The 19,114-nt window shown below is 40.8% G+C and overlaps 1 protein-coding gene across 9 annotated transcripts in view; it reads left to right on the forward strand.

Moving 5' to 3' along the window:
• The first annotated feature begins 5,692 nt into the window (after window positions 1-5,692).
• rims1a (regulating synaptic membrane exocytosis 1a) overlaps window positions 5,693-19,114 on the forward strand; it is a 114,567-nt gene continuing 101,145 nt past the window's right edge. For all 9 annotated transcript variants that reach the window (XM_069658379.1, XM_069658371.1, XM_069658375.1 and 6 more), the window contains exons 1-2: window positions 5,693-6,187; window positions 11,378-11,452. In XM_069658379.1, the coding sequence (XP_069514480.1) occupies window positions 6,027-6,187; window positions 11,378-11,452 (236 nt within the window). In that variant the 5' untranslated portion in view covers window positions 5,693-6,026. The remainder of the gene's footprint in view (window positions 6,188-11,377; window positions 11,453-19,114) is intronic.

Consider the following 19,114-nt stretch of genomic DNA (forward strand, 5'->3'; position numbering starts at 1 on the left):
AATACTTTCTATTTTAACAGTAAAATGAAGTCTGGTGTTCTCTAAAAAAAACATTTTTTTAACTTAAAAAAAATTGAGATGTTTGTCTTTTAAATAAGAATGGAAGAATCAGTTTAAGGAAATCATTAAACATTTTCCTGTAATTTAATGCAATATTTCATCATTGTTTTTTTTCAAGTTAAACTCTTGAAATATACACGTAACTCTTTTCTAATTAATAAGTGAAAATGATCTATATTTTGGGTTGCCCTATAGCAGCCAAGGCCAATCTAATACTAAGTTAACAATCAAACAAGCAGTGACTATACAGGTGGAGAATGAACAGGCATATGTGAGTGCAGATCACAGCAGGTGTGAACAGACTGGTCCAACCACTTCTGAAATAGAAACAGAATCATGCAAACATGCCAAGCACCTTAAAAATATGACTTATTTGAAAAGCAGACCTAATATAGTTTATTGTTTACTATGAAACCACCTAATTGACCTGCTTCCAACGGCCCTTAGCGTATGGAACATCTGTGGTACATTTGAACATATCTATTGGCATTGCATGATGCCAGTAGACTGCAAATGTTATTCTTTGCTTGAACTATTCCCTCTTTAAAAGTGAGATACCTAAAGAAAGTTATGAAAAACTATTTGGCATTCTCCCTGAACATTGCCTCCCTAACCTCGTTTAGGCTGAGTCAGTGTGGCTGAGCCAGTTCAGCCAGTATGTGTTGTCGCATGCCCACAGCAATGTTCTTGAAATTGTTTGGTAGTTTTGGCATGTCATGAGTAGATGATGATGTTGATGATACTTAAGGTTAAGTTTTGGCAGGGCCAGGTTTGTGTTTTATTCTTCACACCTATTCTCCCAGCATGCTAGGGGCTTCAGACATGAGGCCACAGCTGCTCCTCTTTGTATATTTCCCCCTCTCAGTCGCTCTGCGGTTTAGGGAGCTGACCGTGGTGCTGAAATACAAATCGAGCTTTAGGGGCTGATTTTACATTCCAGTGTGAACTTTCACGTTTTCTAGGTTTACACGGAAACTTGTATTCTCATTACAATCGCTTTACAAGTTTACAAGTCCAAGAGAGGATGAGTTTAAACCTTTTTATAAACAGTTTACGAGAGAATTTTCAGCATGTAACCAGAAGAATTCAGGACTCCTTAAAAACACAGCATTTTGCCAGGGGCTCTGAATATGTCGTATATGTATATGCGTACATCACATTGAGCTTTGCTCCTTGTAACTTACTGCAAGATTGCAACAGCCACAAGAGCTCAGATTTAAAAATGACTTTTACTAACTGTTGTCAATTACTGAAATTTACTATGACACAGTGGTGTACTGGAGACAATGTTCATCTTTAAAGTGGTAAAATGCATTGACATTTAGCTTGTGTTGTTACATTCTGCAGAACCACACCCATCTGGGCAAAATACAGTGCTTTCAGGGAGTTCATAGTTGCTTCCGGGGTGACTGAGTGGGTGTTGTCAGATTTGATTTGAAGTATGATTAATAAATGGTGGCAAAACTAAATAAAGCATTTGATTAAGGTAAACTGTAATTGTGAAAGATGAAAAAAAGGTACAATGACTTGTACAGTTTTTATTCAGGGTATAGATTTGATTATAAAGTTTGTTGTTATGGTGTCTTTGGGATTCCCTGTGTAAACCCTTTTTTTCTAGGGGGGGTTGGTGATGACCCCTCCACCTGGCCTCTGTCTGGTGCTGCTTTGTGATGTGTTGCAGGGGAGGTGTGTCCTGGTTGGAGGGTTCATCAGCTGCATGAGCTGCACCTGGGCCCGGTGCATGCACTCTGGCTCATGGAGACCTCCTAGATTTGTCTCTTGGTCTCTCTCCCTCTCTGGCTCTCTGATGGGGCCATCAGGATGACAAAGGGTTTTGTCTTCTGGAGTTCTACATTACTGATAACAAATTATGTTACTTTATATTTTTGTAAATAAAATTACTTTTTGTTCTCGCCAGATCGTGTTGTCCGGGCTGTGACACTTCTCTCTGCTCATGGTCACTTTTCACGTAAATGTTTAAGGACGTTTATTCTCCTGCTTCTTCTTTGAGTTTTAATGGCAGTTGGCACACTTATAGCACTTATAGATGAATTACTGCCACATACTGGAGAAGCTGTTGCTGGATTAAATGTGGACAAATTATTTTGTCTTTATATGTTTGTTGAAATCATCTTTTACATTCCAGTAGCCATCTATTATTGATATTCTATATCAGAAAAACAAAAAATGTCAAGTGTCTGTGGCCCTCGCAGGACTTTAATTAGTGTGTCCAACCATTTTTTTTTAAATCTTAAATAAAATGATGTCTACCTATCTATCTTGATTCCTGTGGTGTGGTAAAAATGTTAGCTGGAAAGTTGTTGAATGCTAGTGTGAGCTATTGCCTAGCGTTATTAAATATGTTTCCTTACGTTTAAGTATGGCCCAATGTCCCTCCAGATTTTTACGACCTTTTCAGTTGCTGATCAGTTGGGAAAGAGTAAAATGATAACTAATGTATTATTTACAACCTGGAGGACAGCAGGACGACATCATGCTTAAAGAGGGAGTATTATGCTGTTTTCACATTTTAGACAAATAATGTTACAATGTTGGATGTCCAGACTAAACGTGGGTTAAGTTTCAAATCTGTAGGTAAAAGTATGTCGGAGTAATCCCCAGGCTTCTCAGCTCAGTCTGCAGGCTGCTGTGAACGCCAGGTTTCACACAGTTTTTTCTACACGCTGCTCAGCAGGCTTCAGAGAGCTGGCCAATCAGAAGAAAGTGGGCTTGTCGGGGCGGGGTTTCTTAAAGGGACAGAGCTGACTGAGTAGTTTCATGCAGAGGCTGTATGAGGGCCTGCAGTTTTTTTTAACTGTAAATTATGCTAAGCTACTCCACAGGTATCACAGAGTGAAATATGAAGCTTGAATTTAGCATAATACCCCCCCTTTAAGAACATTTCAGCTTCTCATTCAGGGAAAAATGGATGCCCTGTGATGAAAACTTAAATCAGAATGAAATAAACATGCATGTAAAAGCAGCCACTTATTACAGAACTAAACTGGCTTGAACACAGTGAGTAGGGAGCAGTAAGATCGAATCTGTGTACAGGATTATATCAGATGAACAAAACGTTTTTTAAACCACAGAATGGTCTACAACAAATCTGAGCTAGTTCTGCTATCAGTTTGAACCAAATCATGATCTGTGGCTAAAAATAGTCCAACAAAGAACATTTGTTTCTAAATTTAGCTTAATGTGACACAATGAATGATCTTGTCTTGTGTAATTTACAGCTCTCAGCTGAGACATATTTCCTTTGATCTGAATAAAAACGTTTGGGACCCTTTTTAAGCACACACTGCCTATAATTAAAATGTTGCACACTGACATACTGTAAATGTCACTCTATAGCCATACATGTGCTGTGTGTTAAACCTCAGGCTCCTTTGGGATTGTTTTCAACATTAGAAAGTACTATGTGTGTGTGTGTGTGTGTGTGTGTGTGTGTGTGTGTGTGTGTGTGTGAGCTTGTGCGTGTGTGTGTGTGTGTGCTGGAAGGATGGATAAGGAGGAAGGACAGAAGGAAGGAATGGAGCAAGAGAGAGGGAGGAGGGAGGGAGGGAGGGTGGGAGGGAAGAGAAAAAAAGGGGATGCGCGTCATTCTAACACGCAACGATTGGTGAGAGAGAGGAGGAGGAGGAGGAGAGGGCAAACACTCTTACAGTGAAGGGTTTCATACAGCACTACAATGTGGTTCTACAGACATGCATTGACTTTCCTTTTACATAATATATATATATTTATGTAGTTTTGACCTATTGATGCAACAATAGGACAACCTATCTTTTTATGGGCTTTATTTGAAGCTTTTTTGTTCTGTGTCTTATCTGCATTTAGCCTTTTTTCGTTGATAGTGGGAATGTTATTCGATATTTGTTGTACGTCAGCTCAATTTCTGCATAACACAGTAACACAGTGATGGACTCTTAATGCTTTTGCTTGTTTACAACAGGGATAATTGAACTGCTTATAGTGCAAGTCCTACCTCACCACACACAACAAATCCCTTTTTTTTAATCTTGCAATTCCATTGACTTACCTGATTGTAACTTTTTTTGTTAAGGCTTAAAAAGCTATAATTTAAAGTCTTGAATTGAAGTGAAAATTCTCATGATATTTGGCCGATATTAAGATAAGATAAGATAAGATGAGATGAGATAAGCTTTTTCTTGGAAATTTACTTGTTAAAGCAGCTCAAGAGACAGGCAAATTAAAAAAGTACAGGTGACAATAGGAAAATGTGCAAATGACAATGTGCAAAAGGATAGAAAAAATCAGACAATATAAATAATAACAGTAACAAAAATAATAGTAATAAAACTATACACACTATTTACAAATTTTCCCTTGTCGATAGATCTGCAAGGGGTAAAAGATCCATAATAACCTTTAATCCATCATCTGATAAAAACCCATTAATACATTAATAAACCTCAAATTTGGGCTGAGCCACATAAAAACAAAGCTGTTGTGATGCTATCTTTTGGTTTTCAGGATAGCGTTTAGAAGCCTCATGCTGGCGGCACCAGCTTGCTCTTTTGGAGTCAGAAGTGGGCATATTTGGGCAAGAGGGCGGATACACATTGCTAGGCCTCTATCCTTTTCGACAGGTCTTAAGCAAACCCTGATTTATCGTCTGTTTTACTCTAAAGGAGACCATAAATTACAAAATCAACATCATGCCGTATTGACAAAGACTTAAAACGAGCAATTTAGACCATAAACTCATTGGCAAAACGTTTCCTGAGGTAATAAATCAAGTGAGAAGTAGGTTCCTTTTCCCATAGAATTCAATACAGACTTCCATTTGTAACCAGTGGAGTCGCCCCCTGTTGGTCACTATAAAGAAAGCAGGTAAAACACTTCTGCACTGGCTTCACTTTTGATATCAAGAGGCTATGTCCACTTCAGCCGAGCGTTTGTTTCAATAAAAAGGTACTAATTAAGTAAAATTAGGAGGCAGGTGTAAAGTACTTAATGTGGGTATTTTACGTCTTACAAAAAATAATCTATTAGGCTAAAGCACATTTACACTCCAAACAATGGTTCATAAATCCACCTATTCATTTCAAATCATGGCTATTTTTATTTTATTTTCAAAGATATCAATCAGAATTTGAAAGAAAGAATAAACAAGTATTTTATTTTATTTTCAAAGTGATTCTGATCCTACAAAACCCATAATGCACCCTTGATGAACCCTTCATTTCCTGTGTGCTATAGACTGACGTGAGCGCGCATCTTGACGGTGAGTGGAGCCCCCCATTCTCAAATGAGGGCCGCGCGCTCCCGCCGCAAGAGCAGTGAACGCGCTTGAGGGGCTGCGGTCCCATTGACGGTTCCGTCTCCCTGACAGCAGCATCAGCATCAGCGGCGGCGCTGCGAAACAAGAAGCGTCCGCCTCGCCCCGCAGACACGCAGCCAGCCGGCCCACCGGACCGCGCGGAGACCCGAGCCGCCTTTGGGGACCCCCCCTCTCTGCCCGGCCTGAAGGAAGGAAGCGAGATCCTCCTCCTCCCGTGTGCCAGCATCCCCACCGACCGCCGGAGAGATGGGCTCCCCGTGAAACGGAGGTGGTGGAGGGGAGAGGCGGGCGGGCGGGTGGTGGGAGGGGGGTGGGGGGAGAAGACAGCGGAGCAGCAAGAGGGAGAAGGAGAGGCTGAAAACCGGGAACCGAAGCGCTACCACCACCACCACCACCACCGTCACCGCTGCTACTACTACTACCGGAGCTAGCCCCGACACTGCTGCTGCCGCCGCCGCCCTGGGTGCCCCCCACCACCGCCATGGGAACTCCGCATCAGTCACTCCAACCGCCGCTTCATCCGTGGGCCATGTCGTGATCCGTGGGCTCCGCCAGCGGGTTTTCTATCCGTGATCCCGACCGAGGCGAGGAGGAGGAAGAGGAGGGAGGAGGAGGAAGGAGTGAGGAAGGGAAGGTGGTGGTGGTGGTGGGGAAGATGTTCGCCTCGGTGGGCCCTCGGGGCGGCCCGCGCCCACCCGTCGCCCCGGCCATCCCGGAGCCGGACCTGAGCCATCTGACAGAGGAGGAGAGGAAGATCATCATGGCTGTGCTGGCTCGGCAGCGGGAGGAGGAGGCGAAGGAGGAGGCCATGTTAAAGTAAGAGAGAGGAAGAGGAGAGGGATAGTGTGAGAGAGAGAGAGAGAGAGAGAGAGAGAGTGTGTGTGTGTGTGTGTGTGTGTGTGTGTGTGTGTGTGTGTGTGTGTGAGAGAGAGAGAGGGAGAGAGAGAGAGAGAGAGGGAGACTGGGCCTGGGCTATTTCCGTTCTGAAGATCCACCTCCGTTCTCTCTTATGGTTGAGATGTTTCAGCACTGTATCTGCCCATGCATGCATATGCATGCATTTGTTTGTGTGTGTGTGTGTGTGTGTGTGTGTGTGTCTGTGTGTCTGTGTGTGCGCGCGTGCATCCTGCAGGTCCCTCCACACAGAACTCACTCACTACCAAACAGGCCCATATAGGCTACAGCTGTGTGCATGCACAGCGGGCCAGTGTGGACCAGGTTCACCTCTAGTCTGCAGATTCTCACTGTGGGTCAGAAGCTCAGGAAGGAGGAAGAAGAGGATGGTGGAAGGATGAAGGGGTGTGTCACCATGCCTCACCATCAGCAGAAAATAAAAACTAATCTGTCATCTGAACTTGAACTAAAAATCACCAAAGCCTGAGTGGAGTATTCGTACTTTTCCTGAAATATTTAGACCATAGATGCAGCAGAAGTATTCATGAAGCCTGGCACTGAGAGTAGCAAAAGTAAAACCCTCCCTGTTGGCTTTTATCTGTGCAGCATCCATCTCAACAGCTGCTGTTCTCCGCTCTGGGGTGCGGTTGAGCTTTTCCCAGCCGTATGCACTGTATGTAGGCCAGTGCTCTTGCAACACACATCACACGGGCTGTTATGGAACCAGTAGGCTTGTAACAGCGGGGGAAAAGGTGCCTGTGTAATGTCATTTTGAATCAGGAGCTGCATCCACCTCCTCCTCTGCACAAGCACCATACATACATGTATAGAGAAAAGTCCACCAGGTTAATTTGCCACTGCAATCTGTGCAGAAAAGAACCCAAATCCAGCCCTTTTACCTCCTCCAGGACAGAAAATGTTGAAACGTTTTCTGCATGGAGCTGCATGCATAGATGGGCTGATAGAAAAGATAGAGCGACCCACCTAAGCGAGGCGCTCCTCAAGCTTTACGTCCCTGTTCTATTTTAAGCCCTCTGTGCGGACTGATAGCCCAGCACTGGAACGGAAGATCGATTCATTGCATCTAAAGAAGGAAATGTCCAATATATAGCTCCGGCTCTAAGTGGCTATGCATCATTTTCAGTAATGTATGAGAAGCTGTGGACGCAGTTATGTCACACTGTAGCGGCTGCAAATAAGGCAGGGCTGTCAGCACATACATGTCTTCTACTACACTGGCCTCAGCAGCATTTCCTCTCATCACTGTTTGGATGGAGAGCAGTGTGTGTGCGTGTGTGTGTCTGTACGATTAGGTCTGCACTGAAAGCTGCACTGGTTGACTAATACATGCATGGTGAGTGTACTCGCAGTAGGGTAGTGTGGGTTGTAATGCAGAGAGGCAGAGAATACTCCACTCTTATGAGTATTTTAAGGTATACTTACCATCACTCCTCATGCTGTTAAAGCAGAAAGGATCACAGTATATGTACTGAACGTCTATATCCTTAGCTACTATGATATAATGATAATCATAATGTGGGTAAACAATGACGTCCTGTCAATATCTTCAGATAAACCGGCTCAGAAAAACAAAAAGACAGATTAATAATACATCATTGTTAACTCCTGCTACAATCCTGTATACCTTCTTTAAAGCCTAAATCCCTGTTACATAAGTTCACAGACGTAGTACAGTAAAGCTCCTCCCCACAGCAACGTAACACTGATGACCAGTGGGTGGCTTTCCTTTGATATATAAACATATAGTCACCTTTCACAACATACAACTGTAGTCACAAAAACTGTTATGTGCATGTTATTGAATTACAAGTAATTAAACTTAGTGACACTTTAGCAGGAAGGAGCTTCCTCTTTATAACACAGAAGTGATGAAAACAGAGACTAAGTAAATATTTGTATTATATTAGTGTTACTCTGTGGGAGTAGTTGAATAGGACTTCCTAAAGGACTTCCTGGCATTTCACCAGGGGGCGGTTTCTTTTCGTCCTGCGTCATACAGTGCCGTCCTGTCACTTTTTGGATAAGCTAGCAAATTCATGACCTAAAAAGTTCTTTTATTAACCTTTTCTTTGCCTTAACCCCAAGCTCAAACCGACAGGACAACTCAGGTCATTTAAAACAGAGATGACTTTGTATGTTTGTGATCATCAATTTACAAAGATACACTTGCACGGCTGCAACCACGACCTCACTTCCTGCAGATTTTCAAATGACTTTCACCTGAGTGTTCACAAATGATCTACCTGGTCATCATTACAGTATACTGAAAAATATGTCCGTTGAAATAGCGCTTAGACACAATGACGTTTAAATGGACTGACTTACATCACGGCTAAATGAGCAAGATGAGCTATAGAGTAGATACATCGCAGCGCATTGGGATAATTTACATATTGCAGGTAATTCTTTATTTGTATTTATCTATGATGTTTTCAGGGATTCAATGATATCAGTTTTGCTACCTGATAACTTATAAAAGTAAGCTACCAGAATGTGGGAGAACTCTGTGAAACATCTGACAGAATTGACAACTTAAAGTGAAACTTTTCTGATGTTCAGGGCTGAAATCTCGCAGAGAAAAAAAATTTACCTTAAAGGGCAATAAGGAACATACCAGTGATTTTCATGTTTTAGACCACAACTAAATATCACCAAAGACGCAGCATCCCATGTTTTTTCCTCCTGATATTCTAATTGTAAATGAACTGCGAGTTTACACTACATGTAACATTCACACTCACATGGCAAAGTGGCAATCTCCAATCAGTATCAATGCTCATTCATACCCGATGGCTCTGCCTTCGGGGTTCAGTGTCTTGCCCAAGAACAGGGATCGAACCACCAACCTTCTGATTGAGAGACGACCAACTTTACATTTACGACCAACTTTACCACTGAGCCGCAGCCTGTATGTTGTTATTGGATTGATTGGAACATCTTAATATTAGTTAACATGAGAGCAGGGATTGCTCCAACACCAACATTGACTCAACATAATGTCCTGAGGGAATAACTGATGACAATTCCAGAAACACTTTATTAATCCAGGATTGAAGGAGTTTAGAATCAGTGCTGACTGCAGCATGTTGGGTCCCATTTAGAGATAGATTCCCATATCACATCATATTGCCATTTTGTAAACCATGTTGCAGTGTTTTAAACATTTCAATGCATTTTTTCCTACAATTTCAGACATCCGTTAGCTTATTTAATTTTCAGACAATTTGGAAAGTTATTACCAAACTCTCACAAAGTAAGTGAAAAACATTGTCAGTCTTAATTAATTATAATCCAAGTGTCATTATCATTATAGATTACACATTGCAGGCTTTTCGAATCTGCACTTCAGCTGCCGTTAGCTTCTTTTCATTTTGTTCAGATATTTACATTTGTAAGCTAACTGTTGCAAAGTTGTTGAGCTTTCATACATAAGATCAGTGAGTTTTAGGAGTCTGATAATTGATTTTCATACCAAAGAGAAGTGAATAGAAGCCAGCGGATGTCTGAGATGTGAGGAGAAAAAAATGCCAGAAATTAGAACACATTATTTGTCTCGAAATTAAATCTTCCAAACACAATGATATGATCCGTAAATGATGTGTATTCAGACACCAAAATCCAGTTACAACCCGAATCTTAACTTCCTTTAATGATTATTCCACAAGAAATACTGAGTATCCTCCTTTACCAGCATAACTGGAGGACGTCAAATCTACATCCATCACTTCTTATTTTTAATCGTGAGTGCAGCAAAGAGCGGTGAGAACAAAGAGCCATCACCATTCCTAACATGCCAAAATGTCTCATAATGAGCGGCTGATCAGACTGATCAGAGCCCACGGTTCATGTTTATGGATGAGATGGTTTTGAATCACTGTGAATGTGTCAGTGGACATATTGAAAACATGTCATTGTCGTCGAAGGCCTGTCAAGGTATCTCCAACACTGCAAAGAGAGTCTGAATGAGACTTCTTACTAGCTTAGGATGTATTTGAAGCTTTCGCTTTTTTACTTTGGTTTGTTTGATTGGTGTCAGGTGACCTGGGCCTCTTTTTGACATATTCTGGGGTCTATATCAGAATATTTGTAGCTGCGACTGTAGATCGCTTCAGCAGTGAAAAAGGTTGTAAAGTCCACAACTTAATACTTGGACCAGATCAAAGTACTTCCTCTAAAAGTGCTTATTTTTATCACTGACAGGCTCAGATTGTTATTCTAAGAGTCCGACAACATAATAGAAAGGGTTGTTACATGGATAGACCTTTTTGTTCGAGAGTAAGAGGCTTTTTTTAAACTAGAAACAAACATTACATCGCCCTCTTCAAAGTCACCAGACTCCATTTACAAAAAAAGTTATTTTAACTTACAGAACGCAGGAGGGGCCGGTCAACCGCTGCGTTATTGGTTAATTTTATCTTGTGTTCCACAGATATTACACTGGATCCAAACTAACCATTTGAAACATCAAAGACACAAAAACACAAACAAATTAAATTATCGAGGCAGTGGAAGACCAGCGACTTCCATGTACTGTGAGGTAAAATTACTGTTTTTATCAGTGGAATCTGGTGCCTCTGAAGAGAGCGATGTAACAGCCTTTTCTGGTTATTAAATTGATCCTTACCTCAACACATATATGATGCATCTCTGCAGGGATCCTTTGTGTAAGGTTGTTAGACATTTAAAAATAAAAATCTGAGTCTGTCAGTAGCAAAAAAAGCACTTTTATTGGACACACTTTGATCAGGGGCATTTGACCACAGGGGTAACACTGCAGCCAGTACAGCCTGTTTCACAGCTGCTGGCAGAAAGAATCTATTGTAGAAATTTCAAAACTTTTTGTAGCTCTTCGTCATTTTGACCCCAAAATATGTTAAAGTTGTGCCCAGATTAAAGAAACTCATAACAGCTGAAAGAAGTTCAGACTGATGAAGGGTAAAGTCTTTCCAGAAGAGTCTTTAATTGACCTCCATTTTCAAGCTGATATTTTAACTATGGAAATGAAATGCATACAGATACAAAGCAAAGTGAAATGAGAGCAACCAGTTAAGTTCTGCCCTAACAGCATTGTCCTAACTTTCTGTGTTTCAGAGAAGAGCAGCCTATCCAAGCCAGAACGGTGAACCTGGTTGGGCAGAAGAAACCTCCGCAGCAAAACGATGTCCGGTGAGTGGAAACACTTTTTACTCAACAGCACCTGGTTGATAAAGACTTCAAAACTGGCCTAAAATGAGTGAAAAATATTAATATTTACTGTTGCATCACTTTAACGTCATTCAACCCAGCGGCCAAACACAGCCTCATATTAAGAGCCAGCAGTCTGTCCTTTGTCTCACATTCATGTTTGGTTGTGAAATTTATTCTACACCTTCGATGAGTCAACAGCATGAAAGATAAATTTGTGCTCTGGTGACTATCTTCTGCTTGTGTGACTCAGACCATTATTATGCAATTTCTATGATACAGTAAGTGGAAAGGCTCTGCACAGGGACCTTGTTTAGACTGGTGGATTAGTATTTAGGAAATGTGGCTCAGTGGGAGTCACAGAAAATATATTAAAGGAAACCAAACACTTCTTAACCTGAGTGACTGTATATCCTGTTAAACACACACAAGGCCCTCTGTCATCTCTCAGACAGAAACCACACTGTAAAGATGGACATGATCAGTGTCATTAGTTCGGTTTACATCCAGTTGAGTCATCAGAAGCTGAATATGTTGTCCTCCGTAGAGATGCTCCTTAGGCTGGATTCAGATGCTCTGGGTGTTTCTCAGTTTGCTCAGCTCTCTTGGAAAGCTGCTCGTCTGGAGAAATGACGTCCGTTATATGTAAAGCTTTTGTGTTTTCCTTTAGTTTTTTTTTAACTTATAAGTATTGCACTACAGTTCCTATATAACCAAATTAATCATAAGCCAAGTTTTTAACTTAGGGTTTATGTGCAGGTGTATTATGATTATCATTCCCAAGTCGTCAGACCTTTATCATCTGCAAAACTCCACATTTAACCCATCTGCTGAAATTTTAGATGCTCAGAGCAAATGCTCCAGCTTGTAGAAGGTTAGGTGACAAAATAGCAGGGTTTTTATTGCTCATTTTTTGTGTTTGATTGACTCCATTCACGTGTTACAGCAAGCTCACAGAAGATACGAGAGATGATTCAGCTAGTTACATGTAATCATGGCACACCCACAAGAATGGGCTCACCAGTAAAGTTATTAACCTGCAGTCTTTTTCCCACTTTCTAACAGACTACAATAATCCTATTTATTCATGATCACAGTGTCTCAGAGTAGGAGGGGTTATGTAGAAGTTTTAGGGGACAAGCTGTGGGAGCAATTTTAGCATTTGGATGGACACCAGTTCACCCATTGTTTGAAACAGAATTGATTAGGGGTGGGAATAGCAGGGTAACTCACGATATATACAATACACCATACGTGGCCTACGATAACGATAATATCACGATACAGCGATTCTGCGATAATTGATATATCGTAAGACAATCACATAACGAGAAATCACGATATCTGATTAACTGAAGAATACAAAATGCCCCTAAAAAGGTGAAGTGCAGAATCGATGTATTATTCACTGCAACTGGGTGTCAGTTTCACAGCATTTGACACAAACTGAGATAAACACTGATGCAGTGACTCAAATTGGCAGGGAGATCGGTTTAGAGCACTGATTTATTTTTAAATTAAAATTTTGACATGGTGCATGTAATCTCACTGTGTTAAACTACTTTAGCCAATAACAAGTAGTAGTGTAACGCTACTCGAATAATGACGTCAAAAACGAGTACTAGAGTACTCGAACATTCATCCCCATCCCTAATCATAACAGCTGGGACGACACCGCGAAATCGATATTTTGTCCCACCCCTAGAATTTATAAAAGGTCAAAGGTATGATACAGAATCTTCAGTTAAGAAGTCAATTACAAGTTCTGAGTAACATTACAGAAAGAAATGTCCAGTTATAAAGATTAATATGATGGTTTGTTTTTAATTGTGAAAACAGTCTGATCGAACTCTTAAACATTACATCTCCTGTATAGCACTGGCTGCTGAGAACCATGGGAACTCTAGTATTAAATTAAAACACAAAAACTGCAACTTCTCAAATAAAATCAAGAAATATTTGTTATTTGTTGAAAAAGCCTCACTAGGTTATCGCGGAGACCTCTATGATTTTGACTGACATGGCTCAAAGTAAACTTTTATATGCAAATTCCTATTTGAAAATCTATTTTCAGCCTCAGCAGTGTATTTTTCTTTTATATTCCAATAAGCCTTAAAATTGTGTAATGCTTCAAAGCAACATCATGTTGAAAAGGCAGGTGGTCAGAGGTTAGCTTTCTGTGATATAACGCCTTAAATCTTGTCTCCAATTAGTGGGGATTGGATGCTTGATGGGTTGGTTTGGAGTGATTCTTTAGAAAGGCTTAGCTCAGTGATCATCTTTGCTTCTGCTGTGTGTGTGTGTGTGTGTGTGTGTGTGTGTGTAAAGCCTGGTTATTTGATCAGTGGTTGTTAATACAGACTTGAATTGCAAACGTTACTTGAAACAGACTCGGTCGTTTCCACTCTTTGATGTTATATGAGCATCTCCGTCCCCGCTGGCTTATTTGCCCGTTGTAATGCGAGTTTCCATGCGTTCTGTTCGCAGTGACTTCTGCAGCCAGAAATGTCTTTTCTTCTGCCACACAATGATCAAAGGATAAAGCTTGTTTATGCTCTATCTGTGTGCATAGTATATATATATGTGTGCGTGTGTGTGTGTGTGTGTGTGTGTGTGTGCGTATGTGTGTGTTGGATCAGAGAGTGAGGTGGGATTACAGAGTAAGTCAGCTGGAGCACATCTGCTTCTCTGAGGAATCCCGCAATATGGCCTCCATTTAAACATTATACAATCTGAGCCTTTCCAGTCAGTATTCCCCGGATTATTCAGCAGACATTAACAGTCGGTATTCCAAGTATTCCCTCTGTCCCATAGAACTAGGTCAGATAACATCATGTCAAGTGATTTTGATGTAAATCACACAGACCAGGAGGACTGTTGAGGCCAATTTAGGCAGCATTCAGACCAAAAAACGGAAATATCACACATCACATCTGAATTAGGTTTACAGTGTAACAAATCTGTACGTCTTCTGGAAGCAGTGTGATCGTGTGATTTGGATGGAGGCCTGGAAGAAATGCAGGCTATTTCAGCCTAAATTTCTAGTCTCTCCCTTCGCTTGAATATCCACAAACTATACCATGAACAGTAAAATGGCATGCCCAAATATATTGCACATGCTCTATATGGACAAGTTACATTTTACAGTGTTTTAGATGTATTTATTCAAGCCAGGGTAAAAAAACGCAAAGGACGAGTTGGTGGTGTGTTGCTTCAGGTGCAGTTTAACTTGTCTCACAGCTCCTCTGTTGCAAACACAGTGCACAGTGATGTCTATCTGACAGTGTTGTGACCAAGTTATCTTTGCTAAAGTCCCAACTGAGTCTCAAGTCATTTGGTCCAAGTCTCAAGCAAGTCTCCAGTCATTTTTTCTTGGGCAAATCAAGTCAGGTCACAGGTTATGTCAAGTCAAGTCAAGTCGAGTCCTTAGTTAAGGCAAGTCAAGTCACTTTTTTCTACCAAAGATCCAGCACTCTTACCTGTAGTATTCAGTATTTATAAAGAGAAAAGACAAGGTGTTAGCAGCCCGTCTAATAATGATATTATTGGCCAATTTATATAACCTGTTCAAAAAGTATGACAATGAATTGTATCTGTATTATCTTGGCACAGACGCAGCCATGATGATGTTCTGGTCTGAGACCGTATTGAGTAGCAATAAGTACGACTGATGAGGCTTCTCTTTGGGGTCAAAACATCAGTTAGCGGGGGGCTTTGATGTTGCTTGTTGCAATAGCGAGGAGTTTGACTGACAGCCAGTCATCCAATCATGATAATCACATACCAGGGAGCTTTTAGAGTCATCCAATCATGATTCCCAGTTTGTACTGCATATAAACTTGATAGTTAGACATGAACACACTCAAGTCATCCAAGTCATCATGCCTCAAGTCAAGTCAAGTCTCAAGTCATTAACTTGCAAGTCCAAGTCGAGTCTCAAGTCATTTATTTTTTGTCAAGTCAAGTCGAAAGTCATCAAAACAGTGACTCGAGTCGACTCGAGTCCAAGTCACGAAGTCTGAAGTCCACCGCACATCTCTGCTATCTGAACACAGACCTAGCATATTGCTGATGTTACCTTTTATTGTTTTCTTTCTGTCAGTCACTGATCAGCACAGAAAATACATTGTGGTCGAAAGAAACAAAGTAAAGTAGTGATACTCTTAAATTATTGTCACTGATTAGCTTTACATTTTGTCAGCACTTAAAGCTAATAATCCGTTTACAATAGAAACCAGCTCGTTATCCTAAATGATGTATTCATCAAATTTTCCGCAGTCACATTGTAATTTATAAGGTCAGATTCACACTAGGGATGGGCAAGCAAAAATACTATTCGATATTCACCGGGAACTATTTGACTGTTATTTGAAGACTTTGTGACTATGTTGTTTTCAAATTCACACCTTTTAAGTTTATGTAAGCAGCTGTTAATATAAATGGTTATATGTTAGCCTGGTTGTGAGGTATGCTAACTAGCTGGTTGTAAAGATGATTTCAAAGTAGCTGTTCTCGAGCTTCAATAGGTTTATTTCAACATGTACAAACTAAAGGCAGAAGATTTTTGCTGTGGTCTGTGTGTTTTTACTTGTTAAAGTTGATATTTGACAAAACATGTACCTGGTCATCTATCCACCAGGTAAGAATACAATTGCTACTTGGAAATGTAAAACCTGATGAGCCCATCAACACTTCAGTATATAGATGAAAAGGAGAACATAAGTCATCCCTGCAATCATTTCAATAAATAACACAAAGCTCAGGGAAACCCTTGATGGCAGACATCAGCTGTTCATTGTGTATTTGTGAAGCCATAATGTTTATTCACAGATTATTGTAACGTCTGTAGGAAACATGGTGGGCAGAGAAACCTGGCTGCTGATGGTCAGCTCCTGCCAAACGTTTGTCAGGTTGATCGGTTCAGCGGAGACAGAATGGACTTCCTGTGAGCTGTTGATTGAGCTGCCGCCAATCTGAAGGCGCTGTAAGAGAAAATGGCTTGTTTTAAACTTGACCACCATGTACTTTTGAGTTTGTCTCTTGGGGTTTTATAAACTTTTAATAAGCCGGAGAGTTTCAGAAGTTTCTCAATCTGTGGAGGAACACGTAGTCCTTGAGCTGAAGTTAATCACCATGTGCAAGGCTCCCCAATGATAATATCTCTGTGTGACAGTTTGTGTTATTAATGACCTTGTGTTACTGGACAGATTTTAAATTAGTATTGTTTTCCTTTAATGATTTGAACTTCATGCAATACTCAATAATTATTAGTGATATAACACTTGGCACGTTCTTGTGAAGGTCCACCAATGAAAGTTCTTATGTTAACGCGGTGTTTTTGCATACCAGTGTAGCATCTGTGACGCAGTGCTGCTAAAGGTACCAGTGTTAAGATTCTCCTAATGTCCTGAGGTTGCATCAACAATGGTCAATCCAAAGTCCAGTTAAAAAAAATAAGCATTTAAAAATCAGTTTCTTTTCCTTGTCTTGCAGATAGACCTGACAAAACATGAACTCAGGTTTTTTTAAACTTCTGCATTATAATGAAGTTATTACTGCATCTTTTCAAACACATTCAGACTGACAGCATTTGGTTTGCAGACATATCAGGAGGGGCAAAAAATCGTGGGTTGTTTAACCAACACTTAAAAAGGCTTTGTATGGGATTGTATGAGGTTCTTATCAATAGTAAGTGTACTATGTACAGTAGATAACAGTCAGCACGGCCCCTGGAGAAGCCGGCTGGAGTTCCTCCACAGAAGCTAAGCTAAGCACTGCTGCAGCCGGGGTCAGGAGTACCACTTACTTTAGCCACGAGTCGCACATTTAAAAGAACATTTCCGTGTAAGTGTACGCTGTATTTTCTTGTCGGTGAATGGCATTTTGTTGTTTTCGTAATATTGTATATTCTTTTGTGTTTTTTCTCTTCTATAAAACGCTGACCCAAACAGCTGATCAAATACCTTGTGCTATAATACAGCATACGCTTAAACTGAAATGTTTGTTTAAATCTAGGACTCTTTTAGGCGGCTTGAGTAGCTATGTGGTGCCTGTGGCCCCGTATGCAACTGTGCATAGCTTAGTATGTGTAGGAACTCCGGCCGGCTTCTCCTAACAGGGGCCATGCTGACTGTTTTACACTTCCTATTGATAAGTACCTTATACAACCCCACTTCAAAAAACCCAAACTATCCTTTTAAAGCACAAAAAATTCTGCATTCTGCATGCTTTCTAACGGAGCATAAATTCAGCATTACAATCTTCATAATACAAGGTATCAATCAAACCTTTTAGACTTATAAATATTATATGAAACAAATATTGTGGTCACAAAACATATCTGATGCAGTTGAATGAGCTAAAAAAGCTTTAGTTTCACCTGCTTGGGCCGGTCAAATGTGTGTTAAGTACCAATTCTCTATTACAAGTAAAAGGATGTTTTAGTCCTAGCTCTGACCCTGTCCTGGATGTACTGCAATGTAAGGATGTTTACACTGTACATCCCTAAATGTGATTGGCCTGGTGTCCCCTGATAGCAGGGTACCATGGCGATGGCCCAGCAGCCTAGTAACCTTGTTAACCCCTGAGATTGGCGAGGAGTCACTTCCTCACTTCCTTCAGGGATTGGCTGTTATCCTGGTCTTCCCATGAGTCTAGGCTCCAGTGGGGATCCTAAAGGGACTCGTCACACAATCAGTTACATTTCTGTATTTTGAAGAGAGTTCAGTCTTTACAGGAAGGACACAGGTCAAGTGTAAGTGTAAGGGGAAGGGATAGGACGATTATGATTCCTTGGTAACCAAGGCCTAAAATAAACCCCAAAAATGTCATTTGTAAACATCCAAGGGTTCAGTATGCCAGACATAAACTAAACCTTTGACATGTTGTGTTAAAAACAACGTATAATGGATACAATCATAGTGAGAGCAAGCAGCCTTCAGACCATCATGCCAAGTTTCTAAATGCAGGCCATGTCTGCTGTTGGAAATGGGATACACTTGCTGTTGGACCTTGTTGAAGTATAGTTGGGCCTTTACAAACTGACATTCAGGTTAACTTTGACCTACAGTTTATTTGCATTTCGAGTTAATATGTTTGCATCTCCTATCTGCGAGTATCTCAACCAAAAATGAGTCCTTTTGTTGGTATTCTAAACAATGTTAAACAAGTTTTTTCATTTCCTGTAGAACGTGAATAAATGTTTGGACTCATTCTGCACACAGGGTGTGTACAATGAAACAATGTCTTCTGATTTTAATGTTCCTCCACCATGACTGAAATTATTGCCTGTGAACTAGGGGTCGGGTTCCATGAGCTAGCTAGCGGGTTAGCATCCCATGCTGTCTAACCCTTTTATTTCTAACCCTGATCTTTCCCCTCTTTAATGAAGAATGAAAATCTGCCCATAGACAATTTTTATTAGAAATAGTACACTACTTTTGGTAGGGGATAGTAACAGAGTTTTTTTTTGTTTTGTTTTTTTTGAGATAACTTTTCTTGCCCTTGGCCTTTGTTAGACAGAACTGTGAAGAGGGACAGGAAATATGGGGCGAAGAGAGTCGGGATGACATGCACCAAAGGGCCGCGAGTCGGAGTCAAACCCATCGCTGATTCGACGGGGACTTTACCTCTGTACATGGGTCG

This window comes from Semicossyphus pulcher, unplaced genomic scaffold (genome assembly GCF_022749685.1).
Source record: "Semicossyphus pulcher isolate SPU_LCO1_2020_fin unplaced genomic scaffold, fSemPul1.0.p SCAF_12, whole genome shotgun sequence".
NCBI classification, from domain to species: Eukaryota; Metazoa; Chordata; class Actinopteri; order Labriformes; family Labridae; genus Semicossyphus; species Semicossyphus pulcher.